This window comes from Simochromis diagramma, unplaced genomic scaffold (genome assembly GCF_900408965.1).
Source record: "Simochromis diagramma unplaced genomic scaffold, fSimDia1.1 OVJJ01000596.1, whole genome shotgun sequence".
Classification (NCBI taxonomy): domain Eukaryota; kingdom Metazoa; phylum Chordata; class Actinopteri; order Cichliformes; family Cichlidae; genus Simochromis; species Simochromis diagramma.
Window position 1 is genome coordinate 16,267,638 of NW_024387245.1, and position 15,930 is coordinate 16,283,567.

The following is a 15,930-nucleotide window of genomic DNA, read 5'->3' on the forward strand; positions in this document are numbered from 1 at the left end:
CTGGATGTGCTAACTTTTTCTACGTAGCTTGAACTAGTTAGATTACTTCTACACGTGTTCAGCATAAAAGCTAAATATGAGCTTTTCCTCTTAATGAAAGAAAACATAATATAGGCACAATTTTAAATTCATACAGCTAAATCCTCTCATGAAGGCTTTCATTCTTTGAGCAACCTGAAACTACCACCTCAGTTTCTATCAGACACAGACTGGGATATTATATGAACAATTTTCTGTAATAAATGATGATATACTTGTATCTGCTCCTGAGGCCTCCCAGGGTGAATTCGAGCGGCAGTGCAAGGTTTAGCAGCAAAGGGAAGATAAATGAGACAATTAAACGGGGCTTGATGGCACCTCTGTGACTAAGGGCTTTTCCTTCCTGCCTGCTTAAGTACAGACAAACAATAGTAAGCAGCAAAGGACAGTGTGTCCAACACTGACGGGCACACACTTAGGTGTTTATGTGCATGAGAGTGTGACTTCTCAGGTTTGCTGTAGGAATTCAGTCAGCAAACAGGCAAAGACCTGTAGACACCTAACAACACTGTGGCTGTACTGAAACATGTCATCAGTAATGTATCAATTGATAATTTCTTACACATAATATTACTGTGACAGAGCTCAGTCTTATCATTTTGTACTAAAGAACATTTGTTATTTTTGAATTCATCCAGAAGTTTGTTTTCAGTCTTTTCAAATATTATAAACAAAGCACCGAGAAATTCTATACTGAAAACAAGAGCATCTTTTTTAAAAATAAATAAATAAATAAAAGTCAGCAAGTTCAAGACAGATCTGCTTTAGTTCTGCTTTTGAAAATGGTTAGTTTCAGTTTAATTTTTTATTAGTTTCACTATTAGTTTTTAGGGTTTTTTTTGTTATTGCAGTGTGGTTGGTATTTGTCATCAGCAGAAGCTTCAGAACAGTTTAATATTTCAGCTGGTTTTATATTATTTCTGATAGTTTATTCTTATTCTATTTTTTCTCATGTAGTGTTAGTTTTTAGTTTGGTTTTAATTACTATGACACCCAATAAACATCTACTACATAATGTTATCAAATCGTGTGTAGGCCATTTGTAGATGTTGGGTTTCTTGTCTTTACTTCCTGTTGTACACCTCGCTGCAGGCCAAGAGCTCACTGGAAGTGGACAGATGGACAGTGAACAGTGGTGTAGTAGTTAGCCCTGCTCATTAAAACTGACCTCAGGCTTTGTTTTATCATCTGGATGCACTGTCCTACCCCCAGTCCTGTCTGCCATGTGACTGATGTGACTGCCTGGTCCTTGATGGTGCTGTTTTTTAAAAACCCTCACAGAAGTAAACTGTTTTCAAAGCTTTGCAGCTAAGCGGCAACCAGAGAGCAAACAAAGTCAATGTTTTTTCTCAATTTTTAGCAATTAAAGTCCTTACCAATGGCACTGCATCTGACAGGCTAGTAAATATGTTAGTTTACCTATGAATGTGCAGCCTAGAATGTACTCTATCAACCAGCTATCAGCTTCAGAGTGATGCTGTCACTTGATCACGTCTTCACTGCACAGAAAGCCAATTTACTACCCTGATTTTTTCTCTATAGATCCACACTGTTGTTGCAGCGTGTAGTTTGGCATTTTCTTGGTCCAATAAGCAATGCATTACCTGAAAAACACGCTGAACCATTTTTGGCACCTCCACAGACGTTCTTGTTATCTGTGGCATGTGCACTGATCCATCCCCGCACCTCTCAGATGTTGAGTTTTGAACTGTCATAGCTGAAAATGGGTGCTTTTGGATTATCTTTATGTATGTATTATCTTTGCAAGTGGCAACTTTTGCAAAAAAGCAAAAACTTGTTCAGCCTTCTTCTACTCGAACTTTAGCATTTAGCTAACTCGGGCCTGTACAGTCTGAGATGTGAGATGTGTTTTTTGCAGTTTCTCTGAGTGTTGCATTGCCTGACCTTGGGGTGAATCTGCTGGGATGTCCACTCCTGGGAAGACTGGAAACTGTTGACGTAGAATGATGGACTTAAAAATGTATGGAAAAGGCCTAATAACCCTTCCCAGATTGATGGGCAGCAACAGTTTTTTCTCTGAGATTAATTATTTCTGAGATCATTGCTGATGTCTTTCCTTCTTGGCATTGTGCTATCAAATACCTGAATTCTCCATGTCTTTCATAGAGGTGCTGATGCTCAATTAATCACTTGCACTTGATTAGAGTCCTATGAAAGCAGTAAGGGGCTAATTCGTTTTTTCACACACTGCTTCTGTTTTTGGTTCAGTTTCTGTTATTGAAATAATGACACTGGTAATGTGTCATGTGTTGTTAATTTTAGAACCTGCTAACGACCAGCTGATCTTTATTATGTCCTGTTACATAAAATCTTGGGATTGAAAGAGGGTATACTTTCTTTGTTACCATGTACTCATTTGCAAGATGTTTCAACAGACCTTTTTTTTTTAATATTAAATGGCCTTCGAGCCTTTTAGTTTCTCTGTGCCAGCTTTAGTGAAATATTTTTGCAGCACCATATTCAAAATAAGAAAGAAAACTCTTAGTTTTGACATTGCTTATATTGCATTTCAATAAAATACTGAGTTTAAATGGTTCGCATATTTTCACATTCTCTTTAATTTCACACATCGGGTCAAATCTTATCATCTGACCATTTTATAATACATAACATGTCAGAGACAATGGAAACCCTCTGTCTTTGGACAACAATAAGCCCTTAGTTTTAACTCTACAATCTGTGGATGTGATCTATCTGTTAGGACCTCCTTCACTCCAGTGTGCATGACAAATAGTGTACATTGTACTGCAAGATCCTTTCTACATAATGAACACTAGAGCTTTCACCTACTTCTGGATGAACTGAATGAACTTATCATTATCTAGCACATTCCTGAAATTCACTCAATGCTGAATTCACAAAAACAGCTTAGAAGATCATTGTTTAAACTAGACCTAATTTTTAAATCACGTTTTAAAATATGATTATGTGGGCAACAAGACAGAGTGGTATGCAATAAAACTGCAGATATCTCAATAAGGCAAGTTAAAGGGTGCACAAAGGTGATAGGCTTGAATGATGAGAGAATTTCACCAATTTATTTTTCAGGCTATGAACTTTTGTTTCTGTACAGACGGAAACATCAAGAAAATGACAAGTCTCTCTAAGTATATTTTCTACCATAATGACGTAAATTTAAAATAAGCCAGTGAAAAAATCTTTAGACTAAATGAGCATACTCTGAAAAACAAACTGCTGTACTTAAACAGGGAGCATTTTACCCAGCGCACTTGAACACTTTAGTCTGCCAGTATCTCGCCGGTGTTTTAAACTAAAAGCAGAAAGTGGACGGTTAAATGACGAGGAAAAAAAAGCTCCAATAAATAAAACAGAGCCATATGTCCTTATGCATAAGAGGATACACTCTAAGTCGCTTTTGCCTGTCATAAACTGCGAGTAGGAGCGTCAGCTAATGGACAAGTGCAGGCAGAAGAGTGAGTCATACCAGTCTGCTCACAAGAACCTCATTTTCTGCCAGATCCTGTGTGATGTATGTCTGCAAGTGTGCGCGTTAGAGAGAAACAGTGAAAAACACGGAGACGAGCAACATGCATGGCGGCAGCTTAGCAGAGTGCGTGCGAGAGAGAGAGAGGAGTGCAGCAAAGAGAACAGTAGGTTTGTTGAGCAGCTCCCACAGGACAAGAACATCTTTCCGAGACGTGCTTTTAGCTGATTATGCAGACAGCGCAGCTTACATTTCACATGTTAGACAGCTTAGGTGTTACTTCACTGACAAATCTTTATTGGAACAAAACAAAACAAAAAAACAGAAAAAAGAGTGCTCTTGCAGCACCTCCAACACTTCATAAATTACAGCATTATTAACTTGTTTTTAAATTGGGACATTTTAACTGTAACTGTATGTATTTTTAATACACTTCAAAATGCTTTTAAAAATACTGGCCTGTAAACAGTCTTTTCCCGGTCACCTTGTTTTGCTTGACGACCTCTTAGAACCATCCTGTGGAAAATCACTGCACAGTAAAACCTAAAATCTTGAGGTCAGAAAATTAAATACTAATATTTACTAACATAATGCATAAAAATACTACAAGAATTAAATTTTAAAGTTTTTTTTCAGCCAATAAGATAACATTCAGATATTCAGAACATTGCATGAATCCTATGTCAAACCTTATGATAACATAAAAACACTACTAAAGGCAAAATGCAAGTAACAACAAGGTATCTAAGTGATACAGCACAAGATGATGCATGCATACTTCAGCTGCACATTAATAAATATGACATTAAACTGATTCTTATAAATGTAGGAGGCACAGAATCGTTTCCATTTATGACTCAAATCATTCATGGTGCTTAAAATTCAGACGCGTGCTCTGAATTGCCTTCTGGCGTCATTTACATGGAATTCAGATGGCGTGCCAAGTGAACGCTTTCAAAAATAACCAGGTTAGTGTGTGTATGTGTGCGCGTGTGAGACTTGCATACTAAAAGGAGGCAAGTCGGTATGACGAACTGTTGCTAAGCACTGTTGGTTGCTAGGTGGTGGTGGTGGGGGAGACAGGTTTGCAGTCAGTGATGGAATCTGAGGGTTTACCTCGATTTTCATCCGTGCACGTGTCCCCCCTGGATGGATTTTTATTTTTTGGAGCTTTTTCACATTCTGCTCTCATATATACAAACACAGAAATGAGCACAAGGGAATTTTAAGCAAGAGGCAATGTTCATATAAAGATTTTCTCGTCAAAAATCTGGTCAATGTTTTTAAAATGTTGCATATTACTCATTAAAAAAAGGCAGAACACAAACATCCGTTTAGCAGTTTCAGAGTCAACAACTGAAGAATGACTCATTTATCTCGTCTCCCATTGCAGTCATCAAGGAAAGCTGCAGAATATCTGGCAGAGGAACAGACAGAGGGAAAACCAGCACTCTCTCCGGCTTTCCCCGGGATGATTACTGTATTATATACAGCGGGGAGGGGGAAAGCCTCACAGTTTGCTGGCTTCCCTCGGCGTGTCTTAAGATATTCTCCAGCGTTTTCTGCACAGGCATGTGTGACTTTTAGTAGAGTTTTTAGGTGCATCATGGAGCATACTGTGCATCCCTAGCTGGTGTCACTTCTGCCAGATAGGGTGTGATCCCGCTGGGTAAAGGTGACGGTGGGGGGGTTGGCAGGGCGAGACACGGGCAGCCATTTGTACTCGAGGTTCTGCACTGGAGGGTCCAAACACCAGTCAAAGTTGTTTAACAGGTACACGCACGCTTCCTGGCAGCGAAACACAAAAATACTGTTTTCTGGTTGTGCTTGCTCCATTTTACATAAACGAAACTTATGTAGAGTGAAGAGCTGCATGGGTGTAAGTGACAATTTTCTATTTTAAAGCCGAGCGAAAACAAAATGTTAAAACTGAAAGCACTTGGCAGACCTAGAGCATCCACCAACGCTGAATAAGTCTCCAACTTGCAAAGCTACAGCCTCCACATCACTTCAAGCCTGTTTTTGTATGTTCCTTTCCAGGTTTGAAAATAGCAATGCAACAACTTTTACCAGGCAAGCTGTAATGGAACATTTGGTCCTTTAGACCTGGAATCAACAATGCTTACATTCAGACACAAAATCGTACAGTTAGAAACACATTTTCCTTTGAGCAACACAGAAATTTGCATAATTTGAAGAGAAGACCTTTATTTCATTCCATATCATTTCTCTCAGTGTCACTCCTTTGTATTCCCTTCTCTTTGACTCATTCAATATATTGTTCTAGTCATCATTCTGTTTTATATATAACTATTATTCCATTCTATTACTCTATTTTAATATTTTCCAAATAACTCTATTCTATTTTGTTTAATTACTTTTTGTACTATTTGTATTATTTTCTAGTTTACTGTATTTCAAGTTTCACTTCTGTTCAGTTCGTCTAGATTCTTTGCTTACCCTCCAATACCCCATCATTCTACTGTATTATATTTGTTGTACTTATTCTATTCTATTTCATTACTTTCTATTTTATTATGTTTTTTCTACTGTGTTTCATAGCATTTCACATAATTCTATTCTCTTGTATTCAATTCTATTACTTTTTTCATGTAATTATACATATTCCTATTTTAATCTATTTTATTCTATTCTACTCTATAATGTCTATTTTCTTCTATTCCACATAATTCTACATTCTATTCTATTATTGCCAGTCTATTATTCTATATTATCCTATATTATTAAGCATTACTTTCCATTCTCTATTCTATTTCATTTTCCCCATACATATACTATTCTATTCTATTTTATTCTAGTGAGAGCACTGAGAGCTCAGAACTGGTGATGTCATAGACAACACTCCTTACCGGCTTATCCTCAGCCATGGACCTGTCTAACCAACACATATTTCCCCTGCGTCTCTCCACTTTATGAATGAAGATTTTCCTTGTGAGGGGGAGGATGAATGAACGGGGAAGGATCAAGGGAGTAACGGAGAGGAGAGGAGAGGGAATGAAGGGAGAATTATGAGAGGGGGGTGGGTAGCGAGGACGACAGGGGGAAGGATGAAGTGAGGCGATGAGTCACATCTCTGACCTAGATCCCTGCAGTCTACTTTTTACTCTGGTCATGCCCTCATCCTTCTGTGTGTGTGTGTGTGTGTGTGTGTGTGTGTGTGTGTGTGTGTGTGTGTGTGTGTGTGTGTGTGTGTGTGTGTGCGTGCAAATGGTCACCCTGCTGAAAGCCAAGCAGATGTACTTTAATCTGCCAGTCTGATCTTTTCTGTAATTAAGCACGGTAAGAGATGTAATCAAACACATGCATCATTAAAGCAAAGCAGATAGCTCTGTTATAAATTTATCATAATTAACTATTTAAAGACAGGATTAACAACTTAAAAACTGAGATAAGGGAAGATTCTGTTTGAGCAGCAAAATAAAAGCAGTAAAAATATAGTGTACATTTGTGTTGTGAAGCAGCATCAAACACTGTTTCAGTCCTCTCTAAACTAAGAGGCAACGCTGCTGATGGATGCCAGTCTGTATCATTTAATTTAGAATGTACTTAAAAATATCCAGTAAAGTCAAATAAAAGAAATTTAATAAAAACTGTACACATCAAAAGTAGAATAATTTTTATAAATGTAAATTAAATATATAAAAGTGTAAACAGTAAAACAGGAAGAGAACACCTGTGCGATCTATTCCGAGCTCTACATCTATACAGCTTTAATAAACTACATAATTTCTTAAGCATCTGCATTTAACACTTTTTCATTTTTTTAAGTATCAGAGAGGTGGTAATTCTACTTTGTGTATTCACTACTGTGGCCAAATATATCGATATCTCCAGAGACCGAGACAAATCATGACAATCGTAAATAATCCAAAACAAGCAACTGATTATCTATGATGAGTAATCCAATTTGAAACAATAACTGTCCTGCTGAAGAGGGACAATAGCTGAACGAGGAGAGACATTGAACTGCTTTGAACTACACCTGAGCTCCACTCAATCACACCCAACATTTTCAGTGACTCATAAGTGTGAGTGCAGGGTTGAGTCATCCCTCACCATTGCATTTTAGATAGCGTGCATTAACACCCCCATGTATCTTGCTGTTTTTACTGTTAAATAATCTGAGAACAAAAACATATAAATGATGTCTTAGTGCAGTGGTTCCCAATCATTTTTTTGCTGGGCCCCCCTTTGTTTTACAAGAAAAATGTTTGCACATCCTCCAACCACACACACCCATATTTTGCTCCATTGCGTTTTTTTTCACACCTCAAACATTTAGTAAACAATTAAACAAATACAAGTAATCTGCAATAAATTACAGGTAGTAATAAAATAAACTACTAACTCTTTTAGGCTACGTCCGGACCTACATGGGTATTTTTGAAAATCACCGAAAATGGAGATTTTTTAAAACTCTTTTTTTTTGCTTTTACGTGTGGACGAGGAATACAGAGTTCGTCACGCAACATCAAAGGTATGTGCCTTTTTTCACGTCACGCTGTGCACACGTTTACATGAGATGAATTGCAGAATGGCAGATAGAGATAAAATACTGTTAATCTTACTATCTTTAGGTTTTACACGCTTACATTTACACACGCAGTTACTGTCCCTCCATTTAGAAAGGCAGAGTCACGGTGTAATTATTTTACATGTAGTTTTTTTTTTCCTGTGTAATAATATTCAACGTTGCTATCAATGCATTTTTCAAAAAATGCCTCTCTGTGCAAAATGGGTTTAAAAATATAAACAACTGTAGGATACTGTTAGTCCGTGATTTGAAGAGCCCAGCGCTGCTCGAGACACAGGGAAAACCAATTCTGCAGTGGAGACCTACCTCGGCACTTGTGCAGGTGAAACCAAAGGGCAGACATGCTTCACCATATTTTCTAGTCTTTGGCTTAGAATGAAGTTGGTTTGGAAACATATTCAGCGATGCTTCATCTCCTGCTTTGCATTTCTGTGGGCGCCCCGTGCTAGCAATGTCCAAGTGTTTTGTCCCCCCCCTTCCTTTCATACCGCGCCCCCCTGCAATGGCTCTGCAATGGGCCCCACACTTTGGGAAGGTCTGTCTTAGTGAATGTAATCTACCAGCCGAGGTTCAATAATATACTTAGCGTTTGTCACTTATCTGGCTCAGTGGATGTGGACAGCTGCGATAACCCTCTCATTTCCTTTCCTTTTCTCTGCTCTCATGTCTTTCAGTGAAGAAAACAGGACAGCTCTTGACCTTGGGAGACTGCTGCCCACTGGCTAACAATAAAATGCAAAATATAAGCCCTGTCACCCATCCAAAGAAATGTGCTTGCTCTTTTAGATGTTTACTGGAAAAGTCTATTATTTTTGTTTGTTGGTTGGTTATAGACTTTGACAATGATGCACCTGCCTCCTCAAGAGCAGCGGTCCAAACCCCCGGGCCATGGACCGGTACTGGTCTGTGAGTCGTTTGGTACTGGGCCGTGAGAGCTGAGGCTCGGGTGTGAAATTTATGATTTTCATGTTTTTTACCATTAACTCGGTTTCCCTGGATCTTTTCCTGTGTTGCAGTTGTGTGTCTTATTTTGAAAGAAATATTTATGTGTTACCATAGCGACCAGAGAGCATTAAGGGGCAGAGAGGAGGATGTTACTCTTAATGTTGTTGGCACATTTCAGGAGGACGCTGCTAATAAAGTTACACAATTACACAGTGAATTCGCATTTATTATTATAGTTACAAAACACCACAGTTTTTGTCTTGGTGATATCATTTTATTTTGTTGTATTTATCCGCGACACCTTAAAGGCCGGCCCATGAAAATATTGTCTGACATTAAACTGGTCCATGGCACAAAAAGGTTGGGGACCGCTGCCCAAGAGGGTTCCTCACTTGGTGAGGTGTTGTGAAGCAGTTTTTCTCAACCATGAAAATAATTCTGTGATCATCCACATCAGTTGTCTTCTGTGGTCTTTCACTGAAGCAGTTTTTCTTTTTTGGTTTTTAGCCACTCCTGAAATTTTTGCTTTCACTTTGATATGTTTGCTTTTCATCCTTTACTTGCATTCGATATATTTTTAGATTTTATATTGCCAGTACCAGCAAAAAGCTACCAAATGCAAGTTAAACAACTCCAAGGCTCAAATGTCCATGAAAATGCCGATCAGTCAATTGCACAATAAGTTTTCAGCCTCTGAAAATGGGCGATTATATCTATAAAGAATTTCCCCTAGGGATCAATAAAGTATTCTGATTCTGATTCTATAAAAATCGCTGTAATTCCTAAACAGTTAATGCAATACTTACTTTAAACCCCTTGAAATAAAGCTGAAAGCCTGCACATCAATAACATCCTGATTGTTTAATTAAAAATAAACTGAGTAGGTGAACTAGTTTAACTAATTAGTTTCAGTAGATTTTAGTCTAAGTAGATTTATTAGCCAACTACATTTTGTACAGATATAGTTAAATACTAATCACACATATATGCTCTGCTTTTCCTGGGTGTGTGGAAGATATTCCTGTGTGTCCTTCATTTTGGTAATTTTAGCATCTGAGTACCTCTTTTGAGGAGGTTTAGAAAAAACTGAAACACTGTTCTAACAGTGCTCTGAGAATCCAGACTGAGTTATTACAGTCACACTAATATATGACAGAGCAATACAAGAACAAAAACGCTCCTTTACTTCAAAGTCTTGTACACAAGCAAGCGTTGTTGTCTTGTGAGCAAGGGGATTTTCTTTTCCTGAGGCATGCATGCATGCAGCTAGGCTTTTCATGGCCATCGAAACATTTAATTCATATTTATGAGTAATTTAACAGGACTCTTGTTTTGAAAAGAAACATTGTAATACATAAAAACTCATGGTGCTAATGTTATCAAATGACCTACTGGATAAAATCTGTAGCCATTTCAACCAAATCTTTGGCAAATATGCAGAAATAACAAGCCTGCTTTCATCTACCACAGCCTAAAAACAAAGCTGGTCACAGATAAATCTGTAAATCAGTGACGACTGAAAGTCTGTAATATTTCTTGGAAATCCACTGGCTCACAGTATTTGTTGTTGACTTGGTGTCACCGCTTTGACTTTCCAGTGTCAAGCTGACAACACATACGCACACGTTTATTTGCGTGCACTCCTCTTTCTAAAAGGAATGCCCCCACATGGGAAATTAAATCTCTTTGCTTCCTGTTGTCACACCTGTAACACACCTGTCTTGTTCTCATGGCTGCATGTGTATATGCGTGTGCCCAGTATATAGGCAACGGCAGCTATGGTGAATATGCCTTTGGGATTGTGAGGTGGTTAAAAGGGGACAGTCAGTGCCCGGATCTTTCCCTCTGGTATATCTAATAAACACACAGACAGCCAAGCATTTCGTCATTCCCATGAGCAGTGCTCTATTTACTGAATGGTTGGGGGATGGTTTCCTTCTCTGACTGGTTTTTCCACTGTGTGTGTGTGGGCATGTGTGTTGGGGGGGTTGCACAGCCACAATCAGTTGAGCCGCAGCTGTCATCCACAGCTGGCTCGCTGTGAGCGTTTTTCCCAGTGCACTTCAGAGAAAGGTAAAGTAGTTGACCTGTTCTGCTAATGAAGCTCTGCTAACTCTGTGTTAAACTGTAGGCTATAAAAGAAAGATGCGGCCACCAGGTCTAAAAAAAACCCCAAAAACAATGAAGCCAATCCAGAAGTGGCGCAAACCTGGACTCTAATGTCTAATGGCCAGCCGGGGGTTGAGTTCTTTGATTACCCAAGGAAAAAGGCCAGTTACATATCAGTCAATTACCTTTCTGCTCACATGGCATGTAATCTCAGTGGAATCTTTATTGGTAACTCTGCGGGCTCAATCACTGGTTTCACGTCTTAATATATATGTCATGATGTCTATGTTGTAACTTGTGGTCTTTGCTAGTATAGGGTTGGACCGTAGCCACAGTTTCTTGTTCTTAGCAGACAGCAAAGTTCAATGTGTTGTGTGTTCAATACACATTAGTTGGAGCAAGTAGGTATTTAAGCTACTGCTACCTTTCTATCGTCTTGAAGCAGTCTGGCCGGACTCTAGTCTTTTTTGGACGGTTCTCTACAAAACCTAGAGATGGTTGTGTGTGAAAATCCCAGCAGATCAGCAGTTTCTGGATTACTCAGACCAGCCCATCTGACGCCAACAACCTTACCACATTCAAAGTCACTTAAATCACCTTTCTTCCCCATTCTGATGCTCTGTCTGATCTAAGGAAGGTCATCTTGACCATGTCCATACATTAATGAGTGTTTGAACAGGTATACCAAAATAAGTGGCCCCATGGTGTGGAGGTTTACACATTCGCTTAGCAAGCAACTTTTGAATCCTTTTGAATTGCGTCAGAAAGGAGATCCAACATAAAACTTTGCCAACTTTGCATGTGGAGCAACTTGCTGTGGTGACCCCTTGTCATTAAGGAGCAGCTTATCAAAGTAGCTTGATAAACTGTTATGCACAAGGTAGCATTATCCTCTGTTTCTCTGTTCTGACTCACACCTTTCATTTACGTTATATTTCCTCTAACTTTGAACAATAACAGCATCTGTCAGTTTACTAGCAAACTAGCAACCTCTTTACAAATGACAGATATGGTTAGTTTAGACCCCCCCTCCCCCATTTACATACACAATTAATTACAGTTAAAATGATATATAAACATACAAGAATAACTGAACCCTTTAATCACACTTAACACAGATGCAGTAAACAGGTTCACTCTTAGCTGTTTTTGCATTAAAGGATTGACATGAGAAGCTCGAATCAGATCTCAGTGCAGGAAAATTTAGTAAAGATGCTGTTATAGGTGCCGTATCTCTGTGGTTTGCATAACGTTTTAACGCATATGGCCTACATATTCCCAAAAAAACCCCCAAACAAGACACTGAATTTTTGTTTGACTGCGGCAAACACAAATATCTTTTTAAGAGGATTATGAAGTTTCTATTTTTACATTTAATGATAACTCTTTAACTAATTTAACCAAACTTTTAAGACTTGTTTACACAACATCTAGAAATTATATTGCTGATGTTCAGCATCCGGAGTGTGAAAATCTAAATTAAGAACTTCTTGTCAATTTTTTTTTGAAAGATATTAGTTTTGTTAGTCAAATTATTGGGGACAACTACAGACAACCTAACTGGATGCCTCAATCTCACATCAGTAATATTTCGCTCAACTGAGACCTTACTTCACATCTGATCAGCTGGATCGCTTGCTCTGTCTCTAAAGAGGATAAATCCATTGCAAGTAAACTTTCCATCGACTTTTCAGCCGATTTCCCTCCACATGTAACCCAGAAGCCCAAAATATAAAATGCAGAGCTGAGGCTCAGAGACCACAAATCTTTCAACAAGCCATTAAATGCACCAGAGTCTCAGAGAGGAAGTAAAAAAAAAAAACCCCAAAAAACCCCCCAGAACCCACATAAAAAACCTTTTATGTTAAAGAAGTCACTTTTACAGTGATAATTAAAGAGTGTGTGTCGATGTATTCTTTGTCACGCTTGTGTGTGAAGGTCACCTTCAGAAAGACGTTGGTAAGTTTAGCTCCGATGCAGCTCCTGGGCCCGTTGCCAAAGGAACACAGGAAGTGCTCATGGCCTTCGTTCCTGCATATGCAAAACACAAGAGCTACAATTAAATTTTGCATAAGGTAGACAAATCAGAGATGCAAAAATCGATCAATAATCCATCTTGAACAGACTTCACAAACGTCAATCAAAAGGTATATCTTGAAAAAATGATTTTAAAAAAAGATGCACGTTATGCAAACTTATCCCAAATGGTATTTGAGGTTGTTTAAAAAAAATTGCTATTTAAAGTTGTGTTTCATCCATAAGAAATTCACAGCATGGCATATGACCATATTTAAATCTGATATAGACCAACCAGAGATGTATCTTGTAGATTTTTTTGTCAATACAAAGTATTTTTTAAGTTAGTTGTTCAAACTAAAACACCCTGACTGGTTTTTTTTTCAGGTCATTGTTTCACTTTATGTTTCACTTTACTAATGACAACAAAAAGGGCACTAAGAGAAAGCAGGTCTTCCACCAAAGCCAATTCTCTCATCTCTCACTTTTAAAGACAATGAACTGCAGCTTCTCTGTGGGCTCTTCTTTTGCCCACACTCCACCTCTGCACCAAGTTTTATGAAACTTGGCTTTGTAGTTGTTTGTCTATCTGATCAAAATGCTGACAAATGGCACCAATCACTTGCCTCCATCTCAGCTCTTGGCTGGGTGAAGAAAAAAATGTGTACAAAGAATAAGGAGAGCATTGCTGCACGGTGATGCTCATAATCAAAAACTCTACAATGCATCATATAAAACACCCAGAATTCTCGATCAATCCAGCTGACCCCTCTCTCTTTGGCACAAAAGGCAAATAAATTAGACCTCAAAGGAAACCAACCAAGAGTGCAGCTTAGAATGAAGTTCCACAAGACAAATGAACACAAATCAGGGACCCAGCTTTACTTCATCATGCCTGCTTTCTAATATTTCCTAAAAATATACTTAAGAAAGCAGGTCCTTTCCAACCATTACTCAATATCCATCTGATGCAGGCCGTGTCTTGCCTCTAATGGATCCTGTCTTCCTGAAACCTGAGCTCTGATTAAAAGCAAACAGGAAGCATTAGTGGTGCGTATAGTCTGGGTCCACTGTGTCAGATGGTTTGTGTGTGAGAGAAGTGTTATTATTAGTGTTCTCGCTAGCATCTGACTAATGGTTTAATGTACTATTAGGTACATCCTGAAACAGTAAGATGTGCGGCGTACACTATAGGAAGGGAAAGGAAGTCTTACCGAGCACTCCATCGTAATGCTATATCAAATATGTTGAGTGGATAGGAAGTGAATCAGAGCAGTATACTCTTGTGTGAAGTATAATTCATTTTTCTGCAATAAAGTATAATGAGAAAGCTCTGTGAGAGATCATGACTGAGGCCAAGAGGACATCATCAGATTAATTATTAGATAGGGAAGACAGGGGAGAGGACGAACAAATAGCTGCAAATCACTTAAAAACTCTCATCATTTATTTTCATTTGCATCTTGTTGCAGTTAAAGTTCAATGGCAAAAAAAAAACCCCTACATCAAAGTTGCACTCACCAGTCACTTCATTAGGTACACCTGTTCAACTGCTTATTAACACAAATATTAACAGCATTAATGACCTGCTGAAGTTCTAAGTGAGAATCAGAATGAGGAAGAAAGGTGATTTAAGTGACTTAGAAGGTAGGATGGTCGTCGGCACCAGATGGGCTGGTCTGAGGATTTCAGAAACTCATGATCTACTGGGATTTTCCCACATAACCATCTTTAGGGTTTACAGAGAATGGACCAGAAATGAAAATATCCAATCCAAGAAGGCAGAGCAATGTTCTCTGCCTGCCAGAGGTCAGAGGAGAATGGCCAGACTGGTTTGAGCTGACAGGGAAGGCAACAGTAACTCAAATTACCACTCAACACACAATACATCAAACCTTGCAACAGCAGAAGAAGACCATGACAGGTGCTACTCCTGTTGGCTAAGAACAGTAAACGTAGGCTACAGTTCACGCAAGCTCACCAAAACTGGACAACAGAAGACTGTAAACAGCAACAGTTGGGGCTGGTGGTGTGGGGGATATTTTTTTAGCACACTTTGCGCACCTTAGTACTAACTGAGCATTGTTTAATGTCCATCCCTTTATGACCAACACACCCATCTTCTGATGGCTGTTTCCAGCTTGATAACATGACAATGCAATTACTGTACTCAAATGGCTTCCAACACATCTCAATCCAATAGAGAACCTTTGGGATGTGGTGGAACGGGAGGGTCACATCATGGATGTGAGGCTGACAAATCTGCAGCAACTGTGTAAAACTATCATGTCAACATGGACCAAAATCTCTGAGGAATGTTTCCAGCACCTTGTTGCATCTACGCCATGAAGAATTAAAGCAGCTCTGAAAGCAAAAGTGGTCCAACACAGTACTAGCAAGGTGCATCTAAGAAAGTGAAGTGTGAGTTTATAGCCTAGCTCACGTGCCAAACTTGAGGCTTAGGAACACTAGTGCACAAACTAATGGGCAGCATCTTGAATTCTATGTGTCATTTATATGCAGTCTATTATTTTAAAACGTAAAGCCTATTATCAAAACTGTTATACTTAGTTCAACTAGACTATGACAAACTCCTGGCATTATCTTTATGAACTGGTGACTCTGGTTTGTGTCGTTTCTAAGAATTCATACAGTAGCTGACGTACGCAAACACAGACATTTCAGATAATTTCTACTTCAAATTAAAAAAAAAGATGTCTCTCACTATTTTTGGAGACAAGAAGAAAAGTCCCTATTCTCGGATTTATGTGAAACTAGCAACACAGCCCACTGCAATAGC

At 38.7% G+C, this 15,930-nt stretch overlaps 1 protein-coding gene across 1 annotated transcript in view; it reads right to left on the reverse strand.

Annotated features, from left to right (window-relative positions):
- Window positions 1–745: 745 nt before the first annotated feature.
- LOC120714217 (putative cytochrome P450 120) overlaps window positions 746–15,930 on the reverse strand; it is a 28,302-nt gene continuing 13,117 nt past the window's right edge. The window contains exons 10-11 of the mRNA XM_040000328.1: window positions 13,058–13,145; window positions 746–5,293 (exon numbers count right to left, since the gene is read on the reverse strand). Of these exons, the coding sequence (XP_039856262.1) occupies window positions 5,132–5,293; window positions 13,058–13,145 (250 nt within the window). The 3' untranslated portion in view covers window positions 746–5,131. The remainder of the gene's footprint in view (window positions 5,294–13,057; window positions 13,146–15,930) is intronic.